We start from the raw sequence: 18,248 nt of genomic DNA, 5'->3' as shown, positions 1-18,248 counted from the left end.
TCTTCCCGGCAGCAGCACTTTGCAGCATCACGCCATTGAAAACGACGAAGACTCTCGACACCATTTGACACCTATGCACCCGGCTTTCCTGGGTTAGAGAACACAAGTACTCCAGTGCTCACATAGGTGCTGGCCTTAGAAGCTTCTAAGTCTAAAAGGGTTTGCTCCAACTCCTCTCCTAAGTGCCCTTAATCTTTAAAATTCCAACCACGTCTTTTCCATCGGATTGTACAGAGCTCGCGGCTGTGTTCTCACACTGCACGTGTTCCCCGTGGGTCCCCTGTTTCACTACCTTGGGTGGTTCCTTGGGGTTGCTCTAGGCACTGTGTCTAGTGAAGTCGTGTTTGTTATACCACTTTCTTAATATATGGTTTGTTCTCCCCATGGGGCCCACTGTGTATTGTGCTATTTACTGTCGTTTTAGTGTATTAATATTGTGTGCCTTGGTCTCCAATCTCATAAAGAGGTTAGTAGAGAGTGTTCCAAAATAAATACATATATTTTATATATATTCCTTGTGTGGTTCTCCTTTCATTTAGCCATTCAAGAGATTATAGACTGGTAAACCAAGCTGCTTTACATTCCTTCAAGACTTAGCCTGAAGGCTGCTCTCCATAGCTACCACTAGGATAGCTTTCAATAAAGGTTGTCTTTAACCTATCACCATAAGGGGTTGTTTGGACTGGTACAAGGTGCCAACAAGAACCAGTGGACAGCATATACCAGGCCAACTTCTCACATGAACCTCCACCACCAGAGCAAACGTCCAGAACGCTATGACCAGCGACGCAGACTGGATGAAGTGCAATTGCCTCACATTGAACACGGACAAGACGGAAGTGCTCATATTTCCCCCTGGGACAACTCCTGGGGGCCATCGGACCAGCACCAACCCCCACCACAGGAACCTGGACATCATACTTGACAACGAGCTCTCCATGAGGCGCCCGGTGAACGCAGTCACCTCCTCAAGCTTCCACACCCTTCGAATGCCCTGTAATATCTTCAGGTGGATCTCACGGAGCACCAGGAAGGCAGTAACACAGGCCCTCATCACCAGCCGACTGGACTACGGAAACTCACTCTATGATGGAACCACAACCCAACTACTGAAACAGCTCCAGACCATCCAAAACACGGCAGCCAGACTCATACTTCATCTCCCAAGACGGTCAAGCAGAACCCCCCACTTCAGAGACCTCCACTGGCTCCCAATCAAGAAGAGATGCACTTCAAAACCCTCAACCACGCATCCACGGGTTCAAGGTCCTCCACAACATGGGACCAGCCTACATCAACCCCCGACTGACCTCCCACCTGCCCACCAGACAACTTCGCTTCACCCTTCTCGCCCGCACACACATCCCATGCATCCGTCGAGCCCGAGGAGGGGGACGATCCTTTTCCTACCTCGCTGCCAAGTCCTGGAACGACCTGCCCGTCCATCTCCGGACCGCCACCACCCTCACGGACTTCAGAAGACCACTCAAGACCAGCTTCCTGACCGACCGGCCCATCCCCAGCGCCTGGATACCCACCAGGGTGATTGGCCGCGCATACAAATCCGAGTTGATGGATTGTATAACCAACTCAAAATGATATATTTAGGAAAGTTGGTAAGGAAATGTTGCAATGGTAAGTAATGTAACATTCTCTTTACCATATTGTCAAAGAATGCAGCACCTCTGTGCACTATTGTACAACATCATCTAATGGTAATGTAATTTTTATTTAAAAAATGTTAATAAACAACATTCCAGCATAGTACAACAATTGTAAAAAATGATACATGTAGCTCTGAAGGTGTGGGGTTGCTAGACCTTATGGTTAACATTCATTACCACCGACTCTGAGCAGTGGGAATATTCAGGTGTTATTCCCCCCACACATCCTTCTCAGCATCTCATAACCTAAGGCACCTGCAGTTTCCTCTTTCGATTTTTATTTTGCGATTGTGGAATCATACCAGGAATTTGGATGAGTTAAAGATCACACCTGTTAAACATCCTACGGGCAGAAAAGTAGTGTTCGGATAACTTGTAATCGGGGTGACCGCCTAAAACATAACCTATGAGGTGATTTCACTCCGCAGGCTTGAGATGAGGGTGTGAGATTCTTGTATGTGTAGTGTTAAGGCGGAAGCATGCTTCTAGAAGCTTCTACATGTGAGTGCTTGCATCTGTGTGTGAAGTGTGTGGTGAGCGGTCCCGGCGTGTGCAGGGCCTGAGAGGGTGAGAGAATCCTTGTAGGGCCGGAGGACACCACAATTGGGCACAGGCCTGTGGGTTTACAACACAAAGGAGCAAGAAACGGGCACTAGGGCGATGGGGGCCTTCATGCGGGGCGACAAATGGACAAAGAGGGCTTGCGCACTCACAACACACACATGGAGGCACAGCACACACACTCACAGTCACATAGAAAGACAAACACAAACACACTGACTAGCACAGAGAAACACACATGCACTGGTAGCTAAACAAACACACAGAAACACAAATGCACACAGACAAGCACACACACACAAACACACACATACACGGCATGTGTACAGACACACACACACAGACATATGCACATGCACACAGACATAGGCACATACACACACAAACACACAAACAAGCACACAGAAACACATGAACACAAACATATGCACATACAGACAGACAGGCACATACACACAATACACACACACACATAGGCAGATAGATAGACAGACACAAACACACACACAAGCACACACACAGACACACACATACACAGCATGTGTACAGGCACACACACATGCACACCGACATATGCACATGCACACAGACACAAACACACAAACAAGCACACAGAAACACAAACATGCACTGACATCTGTACACACACACACACAAAGAAACACATGAACACAAACATATGCGCATATAGACAGACATAGGCACATACACATAGGCAGATAGAAAGACTGACACAAACACACAGACAAGCACACACACAGACACACTCATACACAGCATGTGTACAGGCACACACACATGCACACAGACATAGGCACATAGAGAGACAGACACAAACACACAAACAAGCCCACAGAAACACAAACATGCACTGACATCTGTACACAAGCACACATAGATACACATACACGCAGACATATGCACATACACATGCATAACACCCAATGAACCATGACCCACATGTATGTATGGCACGCACATGTTGGTGTATGATCAGCTCCCCAGCTGCCCTCAGATGCAGGCACAGTCCTCGGTGATGATGTTGGGCACCGTCTCGTACTTGAAGGAGAACCCACCGTCAGAGGTTGTGCGCACGCGCAAGGAGCGCATGGTGCCCGGAAGCGCCGCACAGCACAGCTGGAAGCCCAGTTTGTGGATGAGGTTGCTGGAGGTGGAGCATGTCCCATGGCAGTAGTGGAAGAGGAAGCTCTTGGGGTGGACAATCCACTTGTCCCACCCTAGCTCCTCGAAGGAGATGTTGATGGAGCCACGGTGGCAGTGGGCATGGCTCTGGGCATCATCTGAGGGCCGCTGCAGAAGGTTGATGGCTGCAGGAGACCATGGTAACGAGGACCTGCGTAAGCGGTCCTGGGAGCGGGGCTTTGTGATGGACACGATGAAGGGCATCTTGTCAGCGTCCGAGACACACGGGCATGATGGACATTGCACCGACAGGACGAAGATCTTCTGAGAGATGTAGTGAAGGAAGGGCTTGGTGAAGTGGAAAGCTGTCCACTCGGCTGACACCTGGACCCAGGTGGTGGCGATACTGGTTTGGCCCTGCCCAGTCAGCACCAACACCTCAGCTGGTGGAGCCGACATGTTGAGTGGGGGGCTGGGTGGTACCACAGGGCCCGTGAAGAACCAAAGCTGAGCTGACGTGACCTGTCGGCTGAGGATGTGAGGCGATGGCTGGAAGAGGTACGTGAAGAGAGTTTCCTGGTCCGCGCTCGACGGCATCTGCTGAGTGGCGTCACATGGGACATCTGTGGAGAGAGAGGAGATGGGTGTGTGACACAGAGAAGACCTGCCATGCAAAACTCAGCAGCAAGACACATCCTCGACCTCCCTAGAAGGACCCACATCACACCCCACCTGAAGAAACTTGACTGGCTCCCGATCCAGAAGAGATGCCAGTTCAAGATGTTGACCCACGCCTACAAGGCCCTACACAAGAAGGACCAGCATACACCAAAGGCCTGACCTTCCACCAACCAGCCAGACATCTTCGATCGGCTTTCCTCGCCCTTGCAGACACCCCTCGTATCCTCCGAACCAAAGCTGTAAGACACACCTTCTTGCACCTCTCGGCCATGCATGGAACAGCCTCCCCCTACACGTCTCAACCACACCTTCACTCCTGATTAACAGGAAGGGACTCAGAACCTGGCAGTTCAACTGAACATACCACAATGGAGCAACCAAATGGTCCCAGCACCTCGAGACTCTCACGTGTGTGTTGCCGTGCTATATAAATGTTTGACTGATTGATTGATTAGAGGGGTGGACACAGAACCTCCCTAGTCTCAAAATTGGAAACCCCACCTATGCGCTGATCGAGCACGTCAGAGTGAAGGATTTCTGAGTGTATTCCATCTCATGTCAATCAAACCTGCCCAACCAAATCCATCTGAAAGAAATATAAATCATCGGAACCCGCCATCTCTGGACCATCGACTCTTCTGTTTCCACCCCATGAGTCTTAAAATAAGTTCTTCCCTCAACACCCCACCTGTGGGCTGTCTATCTCAGAAAGCACCCTGGCCTGGCCGGCCTGCCATTCCTACATCAACCCTCCTGAAGAGACAGAGACCCTCCCTGAAGCCCTTGAATTAATCTGCTAGATAAACCAATGTTAAGGAAAGACAGCCACCAGGAAATAACAATACATCATACATTAAAAGAACATGTTAAAGGAAAGACAATTTTAATGAAACAGAGTTAAATCAAAAATTACATTGAAACTGAAAAACAGGAATAGCTAAACAATATTCTTTGATTTTACTTAGAAAGTAGAAAATACAGAAAAAATCTATATGAGCAATGGAAACAGTAACACGCTCCATGTCAAATCCTAGTTAAGGGAGAACATTAAAAGCATTTACAAAATATACCAAATTTTACTCCATTTAATAGAAACGCACAGGCTCTTAGTATTGCTATACTATGGACATTATCTTTCCATGAACACACATACAACCGCGGGCTGCAGGATGAGTTGCCCGTCAACTCAGCCAGGCTGTTACAAGGGCAGAATTTACAATCCTGGGAGGTATCTTCCATGTTATAAGAGGAATTTCCAGTGTTTTCCCCTGGAATGTGGAATAACAGGCTGATCTGTGGACACCAGGTCCAGTTCCCCTTCTGGGGAAACAGTGGACCTGAATGTGCAGCAGTTTCCACCCACTTCGAGAGCGTGGTAAATGGGAGTTGGGCTTTTTTGTCTGTAGTGCGGTGGGGGGCACATAGAGGGCAGTTTTATTTTTCCTTCAACTAGGGCAGTGGTCTTCAAACTTTTTAATGCCATGCCCCCCTTCCCCCGAAAAATAAATTAATTGGGGCCACCACCTCAAAATGTTTCACAAGTATTCTATTAAACTGGCAATGTTTAAGTATGTTTAGACTTATTTAAACATTACAGTTATGTTTTTTACCCTTTTAAAAATACAATCAAATACATGATTGCCAAAGATACTCTTCTGGTCGGGCCGGCCTTACTAACGTGTATTAGTGTCCACAGTGGGGTTATTTGAAGTGGGGGCAGGGGTTTGAAGAATGCTTGGAGTCCCATCCCTTTTGACACCTTCTCCCAGCCAGGACAGAAATGACGAAAGGTGCTAGTGACGGCAGTGGCGTAGCTAGGGTGGGGCGGTGGGGGTGGTCCGCCCCAGGCGGCACTATTTTGGGGGCGGTCAAAGGCATTCAGATAAGGCTCGGCTTGCTTTCATGGACGTTCAGGGACGGGCAGAGAAGGAATAGGACTCAGGCAACATCCTCTTCTTTTTTGTGCTGGCAGCTGTCCCCCCCTCTCTTCCTATTATTCCCTCTCTTTCTGTCTTGCTCCTCACTTACTGAAAACCGTGACTTGAAGAAACAGTTCACAACCTCTCTTTCCTTCTTTCATTTAGTTGCTTCCCTGTGAAATGGATCCAAAAAAGAAAAACACTCTTGCGGGAAATGCCCTTTTTCTGACATTTTTCTATTCCAAAGTGCACCCCCGGGATGGAGAGAAATAGAAGGTTTTAAATATGAAAAATAAATACATAACTAAATAAAGCAAGACAGAGTGGTTGCAAAGTGGCCAGATTGGTTTTATTCACATCCAAACACATCAGCCTCACTTTACAGACTTTGCAGTGAAGCGCTACCTTTGTTTTCTCGTCTTTCTTTGAACAGCATTGTTGTCCCCAGGTGGGGAAGTGCACCATTCCTGGAGGTACTGCAATACCTGGTTGATGGGTGGATTCGAAAACAAAATGCGTGCCATGGATCTGTTTATGGATGAGGTCTTTTTATACCATACTGCTTACGTTTTGTAAGGATATAAGCAATGGACTTTGAAACGGTTCCCTTCAGGGCCCTGTAGTCATGTCCATAACTTTTCAGGTAAAACCACTCGCTGATCTCTGAATAGTGAGTGAGAGATCCTTAAGGTAACCATGTTGTTTCTGCTTACATTTCACCTGCTTTACTTTTTTTTAGGCAGCATATTACTCTTATTAAGTGCATAATTGTGGGTTAACTGTCCACCACAATCCATACTGAAGTTCACCTCCAGTCTTGCGGGCAGGCCTACGAAGCAGCACACCCTAGAGCAACAGTGATCCAGTCGCTGTGACTCTGTCACTGAGGTCACATGAACCTTGAGCATGTTAGGGCGATGGGAACGGTGTGACCGCACTGGGTACCTATTTCGGTGGGTGCATAGTGTTTGCAAGTATATTACGGTTTTTAAAAAACTTGCTGCCACCTTCCTGGCCTCCAGCAATTTTCAGATACAATTAAAATGTCATGATAACTTCGGTGATTAATGTTCTTCCTAGAGAGGGATCGGAGTTTTGTCTAGTGGAAGGGTTGACTCCTGGAAAGGTAGCACAGAGGGTTAATGTACCTGCTGCAAAGAACATGCACCATGCAGATCACAAAGTGCACTGCTTTAATGGGGGGACCATGATGAATGGTCATTTAATGTCAGCTGTAGATGATAGATCCCTGAACAGTGTCATGTATGTGCATGTTTGCATTGTGCTGAGGGGATTACCGGTAATTATTCACGCAGCTCTCTGATGGATGTCACATGTGGTTTTTCTGAGTCCTCAGATAGATCATGCAGTCTGTGTGTTCTCTTTTCTACTGCCAGTCACTGCCAGTCGCCGGTGTATTCAACTGTGTAGCCTTGGACCGTGTCATGTATGTGCATGTTCTTGCATGATCGAGGTAACTATTAGCGGCGATACTACGTGTCTCTCGGACCTCTTTCAAGTGCTCGCTGTCCTTTTTCCCCAGCACTGCCCCTCCCCCCCCCAGGGGCGGCTATCTGAGGGATAGCCCCGGGCACCACAAGCTCTAGCTGCGCCTCTGAGTGACGGCCCATCACAGAGCGGCTTACGGTCCCTCTTTTTTCCCCACTGAACACGAAGCACTGTTGTCAGCATAATCCTGCTTTTGGCCAGAGCCTGGCGCCGCCCCTGGGATCACTTAAGGCCACTACGGGGGCCCGCCCCCCAGTTTGAAGACCCCTGAACTAGGGGGGGGCTTCAGTAGGATGAAGGCAGGCTGTGGCCGGGTTAGAAGCTGCCTGCAGCCCCCACAGCTTCACAGAGGGTGTAGGGTCCAGTCAGGGTCTCCGGGCCGGAAGGTATCGGGCCCTGAGTTTGCAGGCCCAATCCTTCCGGGTCAAGAGACATCAACAGATACAAAAGGCCCAGGAGGGGGGTCCGCCACAGGAGACCCCTCGGGGTCACTCGTAAAGGGGGCCAGTGCAGCTCTGGAACCTCCTCCCTTTCCTATGAAGAGACCTCTTTGATGTTCCAGTTTCATCCTATGGATGAGCCTGCTCCAGATGTGGCCGTCACGTGGGCTCCTTAGCTCTGATCAGGCCTCTCAGATCCATGCAGGATACAGAAGCTATTGGGGTGCTGCACCTGCAGCCAAAGACACTGAACGCATTTAGATGACACGTGCCAAGAAAGTAGATATTCACTCGGAGTGGCTTTGGTGGAAATACGTCAGTAGTTATAGAGCTTTAAGCATTTACAAGCCTTGGTGAGTGGGCTTTATTGGGTTAACACTTATGTATATCTTGTCTGTTTCAATTGCAAAGCATTTCAGCTCCGGTCAGTGGAGGCTGCACATACAAAAATACAAAAAGTAACGGAACCAATCAAGCGAAGGAGAGTTCCACCCGTCGTCCATTTCGAATGAGCAGTTCCAAAGTTGGAACCACCGTTCCGAATGCTCTGATTGGCTGCCACAAGAAAACAATTGCTCACCATTTTACGACGCACGTGCTGATGTTATACGTGCCGAGACTCTCGTGGTTCTGGGCAGACTATGCACAGGAGCCACGTCACACGTGGGGAGGTGTTAGGTGTAATGGTTAGCATTCCTGTGTTCCAGCTCGCTGGCCGGAGCTGTGACCACGTCATCCGCAGGCGAGACAAGGCCTGCGGGGTTCAAATAAAAAGGGGAGAGCCCGCACCAGTAAAGCGTGTGTGTGTACCCATTATTACTGTGCCCTACATGATAATAATAGGCATCACCTCATCAGAGTTTCCCTGAAGGTCCGCACATTGGCGACGAGGGGGGCCGTGCCCCTCGTTTCAGCCGGCGGCCCTTATCTGGCTCCACTGCCGAAGTGCGCAATGACCGCCACGCTGTGGAGCCGCGACCGCAGCATCACCCGGGACATCGAAGGGGCGGCGTCGGAACCCTGGGGGTGAGTGCTCCCATTGCATTGCTCCACGTGTCCCGCTGCTCTGGGGAGGCGCCCCGACGACACCCAGCACCTGTCCCCGTCCTCCGGCGAGCTGCCCCGCTCCACCCAACGGCCGCGCCGCTCGCAGGTCGAGCGCCGTCTCTGCAGGGGTGGCACTTCTCAGCGCGATGGCTGCCGCACCTCAGGAGACGAGGACGAGCCCTGCCTGGCGTGCAAGGGCGAGGAGCGTGCCTTGGTGCCGCTGCAGAGCCCAGGGAGAGCGCGTAGGCCCCAGGAGGTGAGGGGTGCTACCGGCAATGGAGCCAGTGACCTGGAGGGAGGTCCAGTGAGGGACTGTGAACAGGAAAATAATCACAGTGAAGGAGTGGGGGCCAGTTAAAGAATTACAGACTTTTTAAGGCATTTGTGGTCAGGTAGCATCTGACCTGACAATGACAACTATAGCCAGAGTAACTATGGGTGAAAGGTGGTTTGATAACAATTGTTCACGGGCTCATCGCAACTTGGCTCAAGCACTCAAAAACACACCTCGAGCTAAGGGTCAAACGGCCATGTTAAGGAAACAGTATAAGCGCTGCTTCTAAGAGGAAAAATGAGATGAAAGAGGAGGCCGGGAATGCACTCTTATCTGTCGAAGTTCTTAAGGATTGCTCCAGATTCTGGGCCATTCTTAATAAACCCTTCGTTTCTGGCATAGAGAATGGCCCTCTGGAATGTAACCTTACAGAGCCCAGTGGCTCTCCCATTTTGAAGCAATCTATGGATCTAATTTTACAGTGGATTCCCCCGCTACCCTAGATGCCGATCGGGCTCTTCTTCCTCTCGTCTTTAAGCAGGAGGATGTAGAAAGGGCGATAACACAGTTGTCTAGCAACAAAGCGCCTGGTCCTGACTCCGTCTCTGCTGACCTGTATAAACGTAACTCAAAGTTTTGGGCCAAAATATTACCTAATGTTTTTAATGTTTCACGTTCTCAGGGGTTTCCTACCTCATGGTCTTTATCCACGATTATTCCAGTTTTTAAAAAAGGCGATAGAGAGGATCAACGGTGTTATAGACCGATATCTTTAATTGATTCTGCTGGTAAGATCTTAGGCATAGGGATCCTAGCCAAAGTCACGGACTGGGTGAACGAAAACGAGGTCTTATCTAATTTACAATATGGTTTTAGACAAGGTAGGAGCACCATAGACCAGTGCCTTAGCTTACATTTAATGACAGGTCAATATACCATAGCTTAAGAAGGCACTCTGCAGGTGGCCTGCATGGACCTTTCTTCAGCCTTCGATCTGGCTAACAGATGGAAGCTGTGGTCCATTCTGCTTGATATGGGCATTGACCCACGCCTTGTCTATTTTTTAGCAGACTTACACCGGGATCTCTCAGCAACACTTAGGGTTACCCAGAAAGGTAAATGCACAAGACACTTTAAATCGGGTCAGGGATGTATATTGGCGCCACTACTTTTTACCCTTTATATCAACAATCTAGATAAGACTTTAGATCTGGCAAGCTTGGACATCCCGCGAGTAGGAGAAAGGAGTATTCTGTTCTCCTATACGCGGATGGCGCTGTATTATTAGCCCGTACAGCCATAGGCCTCCAGAGGCTATTGGATGCCTTTGGGGCCTATATGAAGTCCTTAGACTTAATAGTGAATATATCGAAATCACACGTCATGTCTATGGGCCAAAGAAATAGAAAAGTAACATCCTTTTATTGCAATGAGCTACGGTGTCTAGGGTGTCCTCTTTTACCTATCTGGGGGTTTTATTCGATGAGAGAGGTTCCTGGGTCCCCCAACAAAAAATCAAAAAGAGTGCAATGGCTAGATCAACGGCCGTTGTGCAAGGGTTTGCACAGCGCCTGAGGGCTAGGCCATATGAAGCTATGCTTAACATTTATAGATCCAAATGCTTGGCTATGGCTATGTATGGCTCCGCTATTTGGGGCTACAAGCATTTTGAAGGGGTGCAGATAGCTAAAAAAAAAATCCTGCGTACCCTCTTGTCAGTACCTCAATCAACCTCAACCTTTGCTATTCATCAGGAATTGGGGCTTGGATATGTCTCAGACTCGATGAGGTTGGCCCCGGTGGTCTGTTGGCTTAAGACCTGGCTTAACCCAGATTTAACGCTGAATCGTCAGATTACTCGGGACTGTGTTACCCTGGAGAAAGCCAGTAGTATCCCGTGGTTGCATTACGTTAAGCTCATGTTTTTTAAATTGGGGCACCCAGATCTTTTTAACGATCCGGATGGGATTAAAAAAGAGGAGGTGAAATGGGTTAAATCTCAACTTCTGAATTTATTGATGAAGGAACGCGAGGAGCAGGAGTTAATGAAATCCTCAGTTAAGGTTTATTTTTTGTTAAAAACTACCCCACAAATTGAGCACTACCTGAGAATTGTTACCAAGCCTTTCCATCGCTGGCTTTTAATTAGCTTTCATTTTAATCTAATCCACTTCTAGTTAGGCAATCTGCAAGGTTGGTGTAAACCAGAGGATATAGGCCCATGCCTGGTGATAATTTTTCACCACAGGACACAATGCACTTCATAATGTTTTGTGACCATTATAGTGAGATTCGTAGGAGGTTTCTAGTTCCTCTGTTAAGGGGAAATTGCTTTTTTACAGGTTAGACCTGCTCTATTTTATCTTCAATTGCTTAACGATACGTGGGAGATTTTTAATATTGCTAGTTTCTTAGTTGCAGCGGTTTGCCTTAGGAGAAAAAGGTACCCTACGTTAAATTCTGTATGAAAACTCCTGTTTTACTTTTTCATGAAATTATTCTTAAGTGTTTTTAAGCTCTTATGTATTTTTAAATTGACCCTATTGTATTAATTCTTTTATTAACACCGCTCATATGTCTCACTGAGTTTCATGATCTTATTATATTGTGCACTGTGTATTGTACTTTTATGATTTTAATTAATCGATTAAAGTAGTTTGTTTGACTGACTGACTGACTAGGAAAGAGAGAGGAAGCACTACCGGCTGCAGAGGCTGCATGGTAGGGAAAGCAGTGTAAGCGCATGAAGCAGACCAGCTACAATAAACACCGAGCTGCGAGATTGAAAGGGCAGTGAGGAGACAAAGCACACCAGGGAGGAAGACAAGAGGGCACCAAACCGGAAAAGAAATAACAGCCCACTGCACATCGCCACTGCATATAGAGAGCGGAAAAAAACAGAAGGGAGAAGGAAAGACACCCACCCACAGAGAATTTTGGTGACGACGACCAAGCGCAGGCACCACAAAGACTCCCAGTATAACAGGCACTTACTCGGGTACTGCCACACTTCAGTGAACTTGAAGATCTGTCCACAGCATCCCTGAGGTGGAAAATCTGGATAGAACACTTGAATAACTATTTTGTAGCCACCAGGGAGACCGATGGGGCAGTGAAAAGGTTGCTACTTCTCCACCATGCTGGAGACAAAATATTCAAGCTGTTCAAACACTTGCCGAATACAGGCATTGCCATGGACTACGACGCTGCGGTGGCGGCATTAGATGCACATTTTGACCCCCAACTCAATCCTGATTTCGAACGATTCAAATTTCGCCATGCCCATCAAATGGAAGGGGAGTCGATCGATGCGTTTTACGCTTGCCTGCGCGAACTGGCCAGCACGTGCACGGAGGACGATCGACCAAAGGAGATAAGGACCCAGATCATCCAAGGGTGCCAAGACATGATACTCAGAGGCCTCATCCTGCCCCAGCTAAAAATCGCCTTGGAAGACATACTCATATTAGCAAGGACCCACGATCTATCCGCAGCTAGGGCAACAAAATGGACCAAGCCCTCACAAAGCCTCAAGGATGACCGGAGACCATCAAAATTGAGCAATCTGACGCCCTCCAAACAAGACCGCAAGGTGACACACCCAGGAAGACAAGGCCGAAGCGTCCATGACACAGTGTTGGTACTGCGGGCATGAACCACATGCAGCGAAAGACTGCCCCGCGCAAGGCAAAACCTGCGCTAATTGTGGGATCCCCAACCACTTTGCAGCAGTGTGCAGAAGACTGAATCAAGGCCAAGATACCCGAGGACAAAAACCACCATCACCGACAGTACAACAACTGTCCCTAACTGACTCCGCACAGAAGGAGGAGCCACAAAGGGCGAGCCGAAGGTATCAAGGGCCAGAAGACTCATCTACGGAGGAGGATGAGGTGGAAACATACTTGATCTCATTCACACAAGAGCTCAGGCGTCGCAGAAAGCCACAGCCCACCTGTACGATCAAAATTGCAGGATCGGTAGTAAAGGCGATTATCGATACAGGGGTGTCTGCAAAAGTGATGGGCCTCCAGCAATACCGGCACCTCCAACCTCGACCCCCGATCACCCTGTCCCGGACCAAGATATTTGCCTATGGGAGCCAAACCCCTCTGCCACTGAGAGGAAAAATATCCGTCCCAATCAGGTCAAATGACCAGGAGGTCACAACTATTATCCACGTCATAGAACATGAAGCGGACACCCTATTTAGCAGTCACACGGCAGAAGACCTGGGCCTGGTGTCTTTTGCCAGGCGTGCCCAAGTACATCAGGTCAACGAGATACTCAAACAATTACCAGAACTCTTCCAAGGACTTGGACGCATCAAATGTGACCCTATCAAGCTACACATTGTCCATCACCACAGTCACGCTGCAACACCGGCAAGTCCCTTTTCCATTGAGGCCCTGGCTGAAAAAAGAACTAGAAAACCTTGAAAAACAAGGAGTAATCGAAAAAGGTCTCGGGACTGATGCCCTGGGTGTCCCCGATGGTTATCGCGGAAAAGTCTAAAGATAACGTCAGCGATGACATCCTGATCCACTCTGCCACGGTTGCTGACCATCACAGACACCTGAGGAGCACGTTGCGTTGCCTCAGTGAACATGGAGCGACACTACACAGAGAGAAGTGTCTACTCTTCCAACCATCTCTAGAGTTCTTCGGGTACGTGTTCAACCAGAAAGGCATCCAAGTAGATCCGAAGAAGTCGCAAGCCATCTGAAGCGCTCCAGCTCCAACCACACCTACCGAAGTGAGAAGTTTCCTTGGCATGGCCACTTATTGCGGGAGGTTTATCTCTGATCTTGCAACCCGTGCCGAGCCGCTGAGGGCTCTAACAAAAACTGACATCAAATGGCACAGGAGCCCGCGGGATGAGGAGGCTTTTCAGAGCATCAAGGATGCGCTACTGGGAGAATCCACACTCGCCTACTTCGATCGGGCGAAGTGGACAGAATTACTGGTAGACACCAGTCCAGTGGGGTCGGGAGCGGTGCTTGCCCAGGAACAGGAGCCAGGTCGATGGGCCACCTTATCATTTGCCAGCAAGTCGCTGACCCCCACTGAAGCAAGGTATGCCCAGATCGAGCGAGAGGCACTTGCTATAAAGTGGGCCTGCAACCACTTCCACCTGTACCTGACAGGCCAGCCATTCACCGTGGAAACCGACCACCAGCATCTGGTTCCCCTCTTCAAAGGGTCAGCCCCTCATCCACCTTCTCCGGATTGAGCGATGGGCTGTACAGCTTCAGCCATACCAGATGGACATAGTATATAGACCTGGGACGAAGAACCCCGCAGATTTTCTGTCCTGACACACAGCACCAAAGGAAGAGGCGGATGACTTCAAAGGGTCGGAACAATACATAAGAATGATCTCAGTGGCGGCATGCCCCCAGGCAATGACGCTTGAGGAAATCAAGGAAGCCGCCAAGCAAGACACTATATACACCCGGACTCTCCAAGCAGTCCAAGAAGGGTAGTAGAGGAACAACCTTCAACAGACTAATACATGGGCACCGGAAGACCGAGGAGAGTTGACAAAGATATGGAGAGTGAGGAGTGAGCTGAGTGCCACGGCAGATGGAATACTCCTGAGAGACTCAAGGCTGGTGATACCGCAAGCTCTGAGGCACCGAGCAACTCAAGTGGTCCACGGAGGTCACCAAGGCGTGACCAAAATGAAAGCGAGGATGAGGGAAAAGGTCTGGTTTTCAGAACTCGAGGCAATGGTTGAAGACTTAATACGCTGTTGCCCGGCCTGCCAGATAACCAGCGCTGCCGAGACACCGACTCCGGTAATCACAGAAGATGCTTGTACTCTCCCATGGTCGAAAGTGATCATAGATTTCGGGAGTTTCCCTGGAGGAAAACACACGCTTGTCCTCGTGGATGCATTTTCAAAATATCCCATAGTGGAAGCAGTCATGTCGACCGCTTTCGCCCATGAGGGCCCAGTCCCAGAGAAGGTGTTTGCCACATTTGGGTTTCCCCTGGAGATCTGGAGCGACAATGGGCCCCTGGGGCTGAGTTTGCCACTTTCCTCCATCAGCGAGGGATCTATCACCGCTGCGTCACGCCTCAATGGCCACAGGCCAATGGGGATGTAGAGCGTTTTATAAGAACCTTTAACAAAATGCTACGCATCGCCAGTGTGTAACAAGTGGATCCTGAGAGGCGTCTCCACGAGTTCCTCAGGGAATATCGGAGCACCCCACACTGCACTATGCTGCGGAGTCCATGGTCCCTTATATTCAAAGGCCCATGGAGAGACCTGATCCCTAAGTGTCCAGGGTGGACACCCCTGCCCCTGGACATCCAGGAAACCCAAGCAAGGTGGGAATGACAAACCCACCGGGCTAGCGTCCAACGCCATGCTGCACCCCGGTCACTCCGACCCGGTGCCACAGTCCAGGGGGGAAGCTCCGGACCATCCATGAACCAGGCACCTGGACAGTCATCACCAGCAATGGAACCATGGTCACAACCCGAAAAGAGAGCAAGGAAATATAGCATAACATCTCCTGGTTCAAAGAGGTCCCAACAGAGTCTTCGGAGTCTGGCCCTCGGCCCCCGCTGAGCCCGAGCAGAATCATCCAGGACCGGGAAGAGGACGAGGACAACACACCGGAACCTGCCACCACCAGGCACACTTCCTACAGGTTCGCCTCCAAGCCGGCCAATGCCAAGCGAATCACCCATAGGAAGCCAACAACATCGTTACAGTCTACGACCCAATCCTCGCCCAAACCAACATCTCCAGGATTTTGCGTGTTAAGACTTTAGAGACTGGTGCAACCGAACTGGGTCTGTTTACCGGACTTTCAGACGTTTTTTTTCAAGAACCAAGTTGGAGAGGGATGTAATGGTTAGCACTCCTGTGTTCTAACACGCGTGGCCTGCGGGGTTAAAATAAAAGGGGAGAGCCCGCATGTCAGTTATCTTCCAGCACCAGTAAATCGTGTGTGTGTGTCCCCATTATTACTAGGCCCTACATGATAATTATAGACCTCACCTCATCGGGGTTTCCCTGAAGGTCCGCACATTAGGCAGCGGTTAATGTTGAGTATCAGATCATGCGCAGTGCGTGAGTGCGAGCTGAGGAATAAAGAAGTGTGTAACTACTGCTTCCCTGTAGTGTAATCTCTCTGTATGCTCCAGGGCTGCGGAAGATGTCACAGCAGACACAGATCCTGCAGCCAGAAAAAATTGCAGAGGCCACATTAGGGGGCAAAATCATCACACCCTGACCCCAGGCCTTAGTTAAGGGACCCCCAAAGGCAGTCCCATGGTTTGAATTAGAAAAAGGCACTTACACAACACAGTGAACTCTAGGGGCCATTTTAGATGTCAAGGCACAGCACTTCCCAAACAAATGATCAGCAGACGCCACAACTATTCTTTTTTAATTTATCCCATTTAAACTATGGTCGGACCTTGGAGCATCCCTCCGCTAAGGCCTGTGGGTCAGGGTGTGCTCACCTTGCTCATGGTGTCTTTGCAGCTTTCAATTTGTAAGCTTCATGCCAAAATGCCCGAGCACCACAAACCCAGGGTAAGCATCACCAACCCTGGCCTCATTACTTTGGGGTTAAGGGTCATGGCTTCGGAACAGCAGAACCCGAAAAGGAACTGCATGGTCAAAGAAGCCTGGCCTGGGTTTCCAAGACCCTGATATGAACCCTGCCCTGGGTTTCCAAGACCCTGATATGAAGCCTGCCCTGGGTTTCCAAGACCCTGATATGAAGCTTGTCTTGGGTTTCCAGTACCCTGATATGAAGCTTGCCCTGGGTTTCCAGTACCCTGATATGAAGTCTGCCCTGGGTTTCCAATACCCTGATATGAAGCCTGCCCTGGGTTTCCAGTACCCTGGTATGAAGCTTGTCCTGGGTTTCCAGTACCCTGATATGAAGCCTGCCCTGGGTTTCCAGTACCCTGATATGAAGCTTGGCCTGGGTTTCCAGTACCCTGATATGAAGCTTGTCCTGGGTTTCCAGTACCCTGATATGAAGCTTGTCTTGGGTTTCCAGTACCCTGATATGAAGCCTGCCCTGGGTTTCCAGTACCCTGATATGAAGCTTGTCCTGGGTTTCCAGTACCCTGATATGAAGCTTGTCTTGGGTTTCCAGTACCCTGATATGAAGCCTGCCCTGGGTTTCCAGTACCCTGATATGAAGCTTGTCCTGGGTCTCCAGTACCCTGATATGAAGCCTGCCCTGGGTTTCCAGTGCCCTGATATGACGCTTGTACTGGGTTTCCAGTACCCTGATATGAAGCCTGCCCTGGGTTTCCAGTACCCTGACATGAAGCCTGCCCTTGGTTTCCAGTACCCTGATATGAAGCCTGCCCTGGGTTTCCAGTACCCTGATATGAAGCCTGCCCTGGGTTTCCAAGACCCTGATATGAAGCCTGCCCTGGGTTTCCAAGACCCTGATATGAAGCCTGCCCTGGGTTTCCAGTACCCTGATATGAAGCTTGTCCTGGGTTCCCAGTACCCTGATATGAAGCTTGTCTTGGGTTTCCAGTACCCTGATATGAAGCCTGCCCTGGGTTTCCAGTACCCTGATATGAAGCCTGCCCTGGGTTTCCAGTACCCTGATATGAAGCCTGCTCTGGGTTCCAAGACCCTGATATGAAGCCTGCCCTGGGTTTCCAGTACCCTGATATGAAGCTTGTCCTGGGTTTCCAGTACCCTGATATGAAGCTTGCCCTGGGTTTCCAGTACCCTGATATGAAGCTTGTCCTGGGTTCCCTATTCACTGTACCCAATAAGGGTCAGCATAGTAACAAGAACAAATATATATTAAAAAAAACATAACTGGCCAAAGTTCAAGCTCTTTGGGCCATCCCCTCAAAACAGCAAAGATTGGCTGCATGGAGGGGTTTGTACACCGGGCTTGGACTTCAGCTAAATGCTGTTGCTGACCCCCATTGCAAACGGCTAACAGGGGCAGGAAATTAAGTGCATCAGTAAATAAAATGTACTGAACAAAAGCACAGAAGCTGG

General features: G+C 49.3%; 1 protein-coding gene across 1 annotated transcript in view; it reads right to left on the bottom strand.

Moving 5' to 3' along the window:
• Positions 1-1,710: 1,710 nt before the first annotated feature.
• The window catches only part of INHA (inhibin subunit alpha), a 45,879-nt gene continuing 29,341 nt past the window's right edge, over positions 1,711-18,248 (bottom strand). Inside the window, exon 2 of the mRNA XM_085650184.1 lies at positions 1,711-3,991. Within this exon, the coding sequence (XP_085506310.1) occupies positions 3,237-3,991 (755 nt within the window). The 3' untranslated portion in view covers positions 1,711-3,236. The remainder of the gene's footprint in view (positions 3,992-18,248) is intronic.

This window comes from Triturus cristatus, chromosome 3_2 (assembly GCF_964204655.1).
Source record: "Triturus cristatus chromosome 3_2, aTriCri1.1, whole genome shotgun sequence".
NCBI lineage: Eukaryota > Metazoa > Chordata > Amphibia > Caudata > Salamandridae > Triturus > Triturus cristatus.
This window is presented reverse-complemented; position numbering and strand designations above follow the sequence as displayed.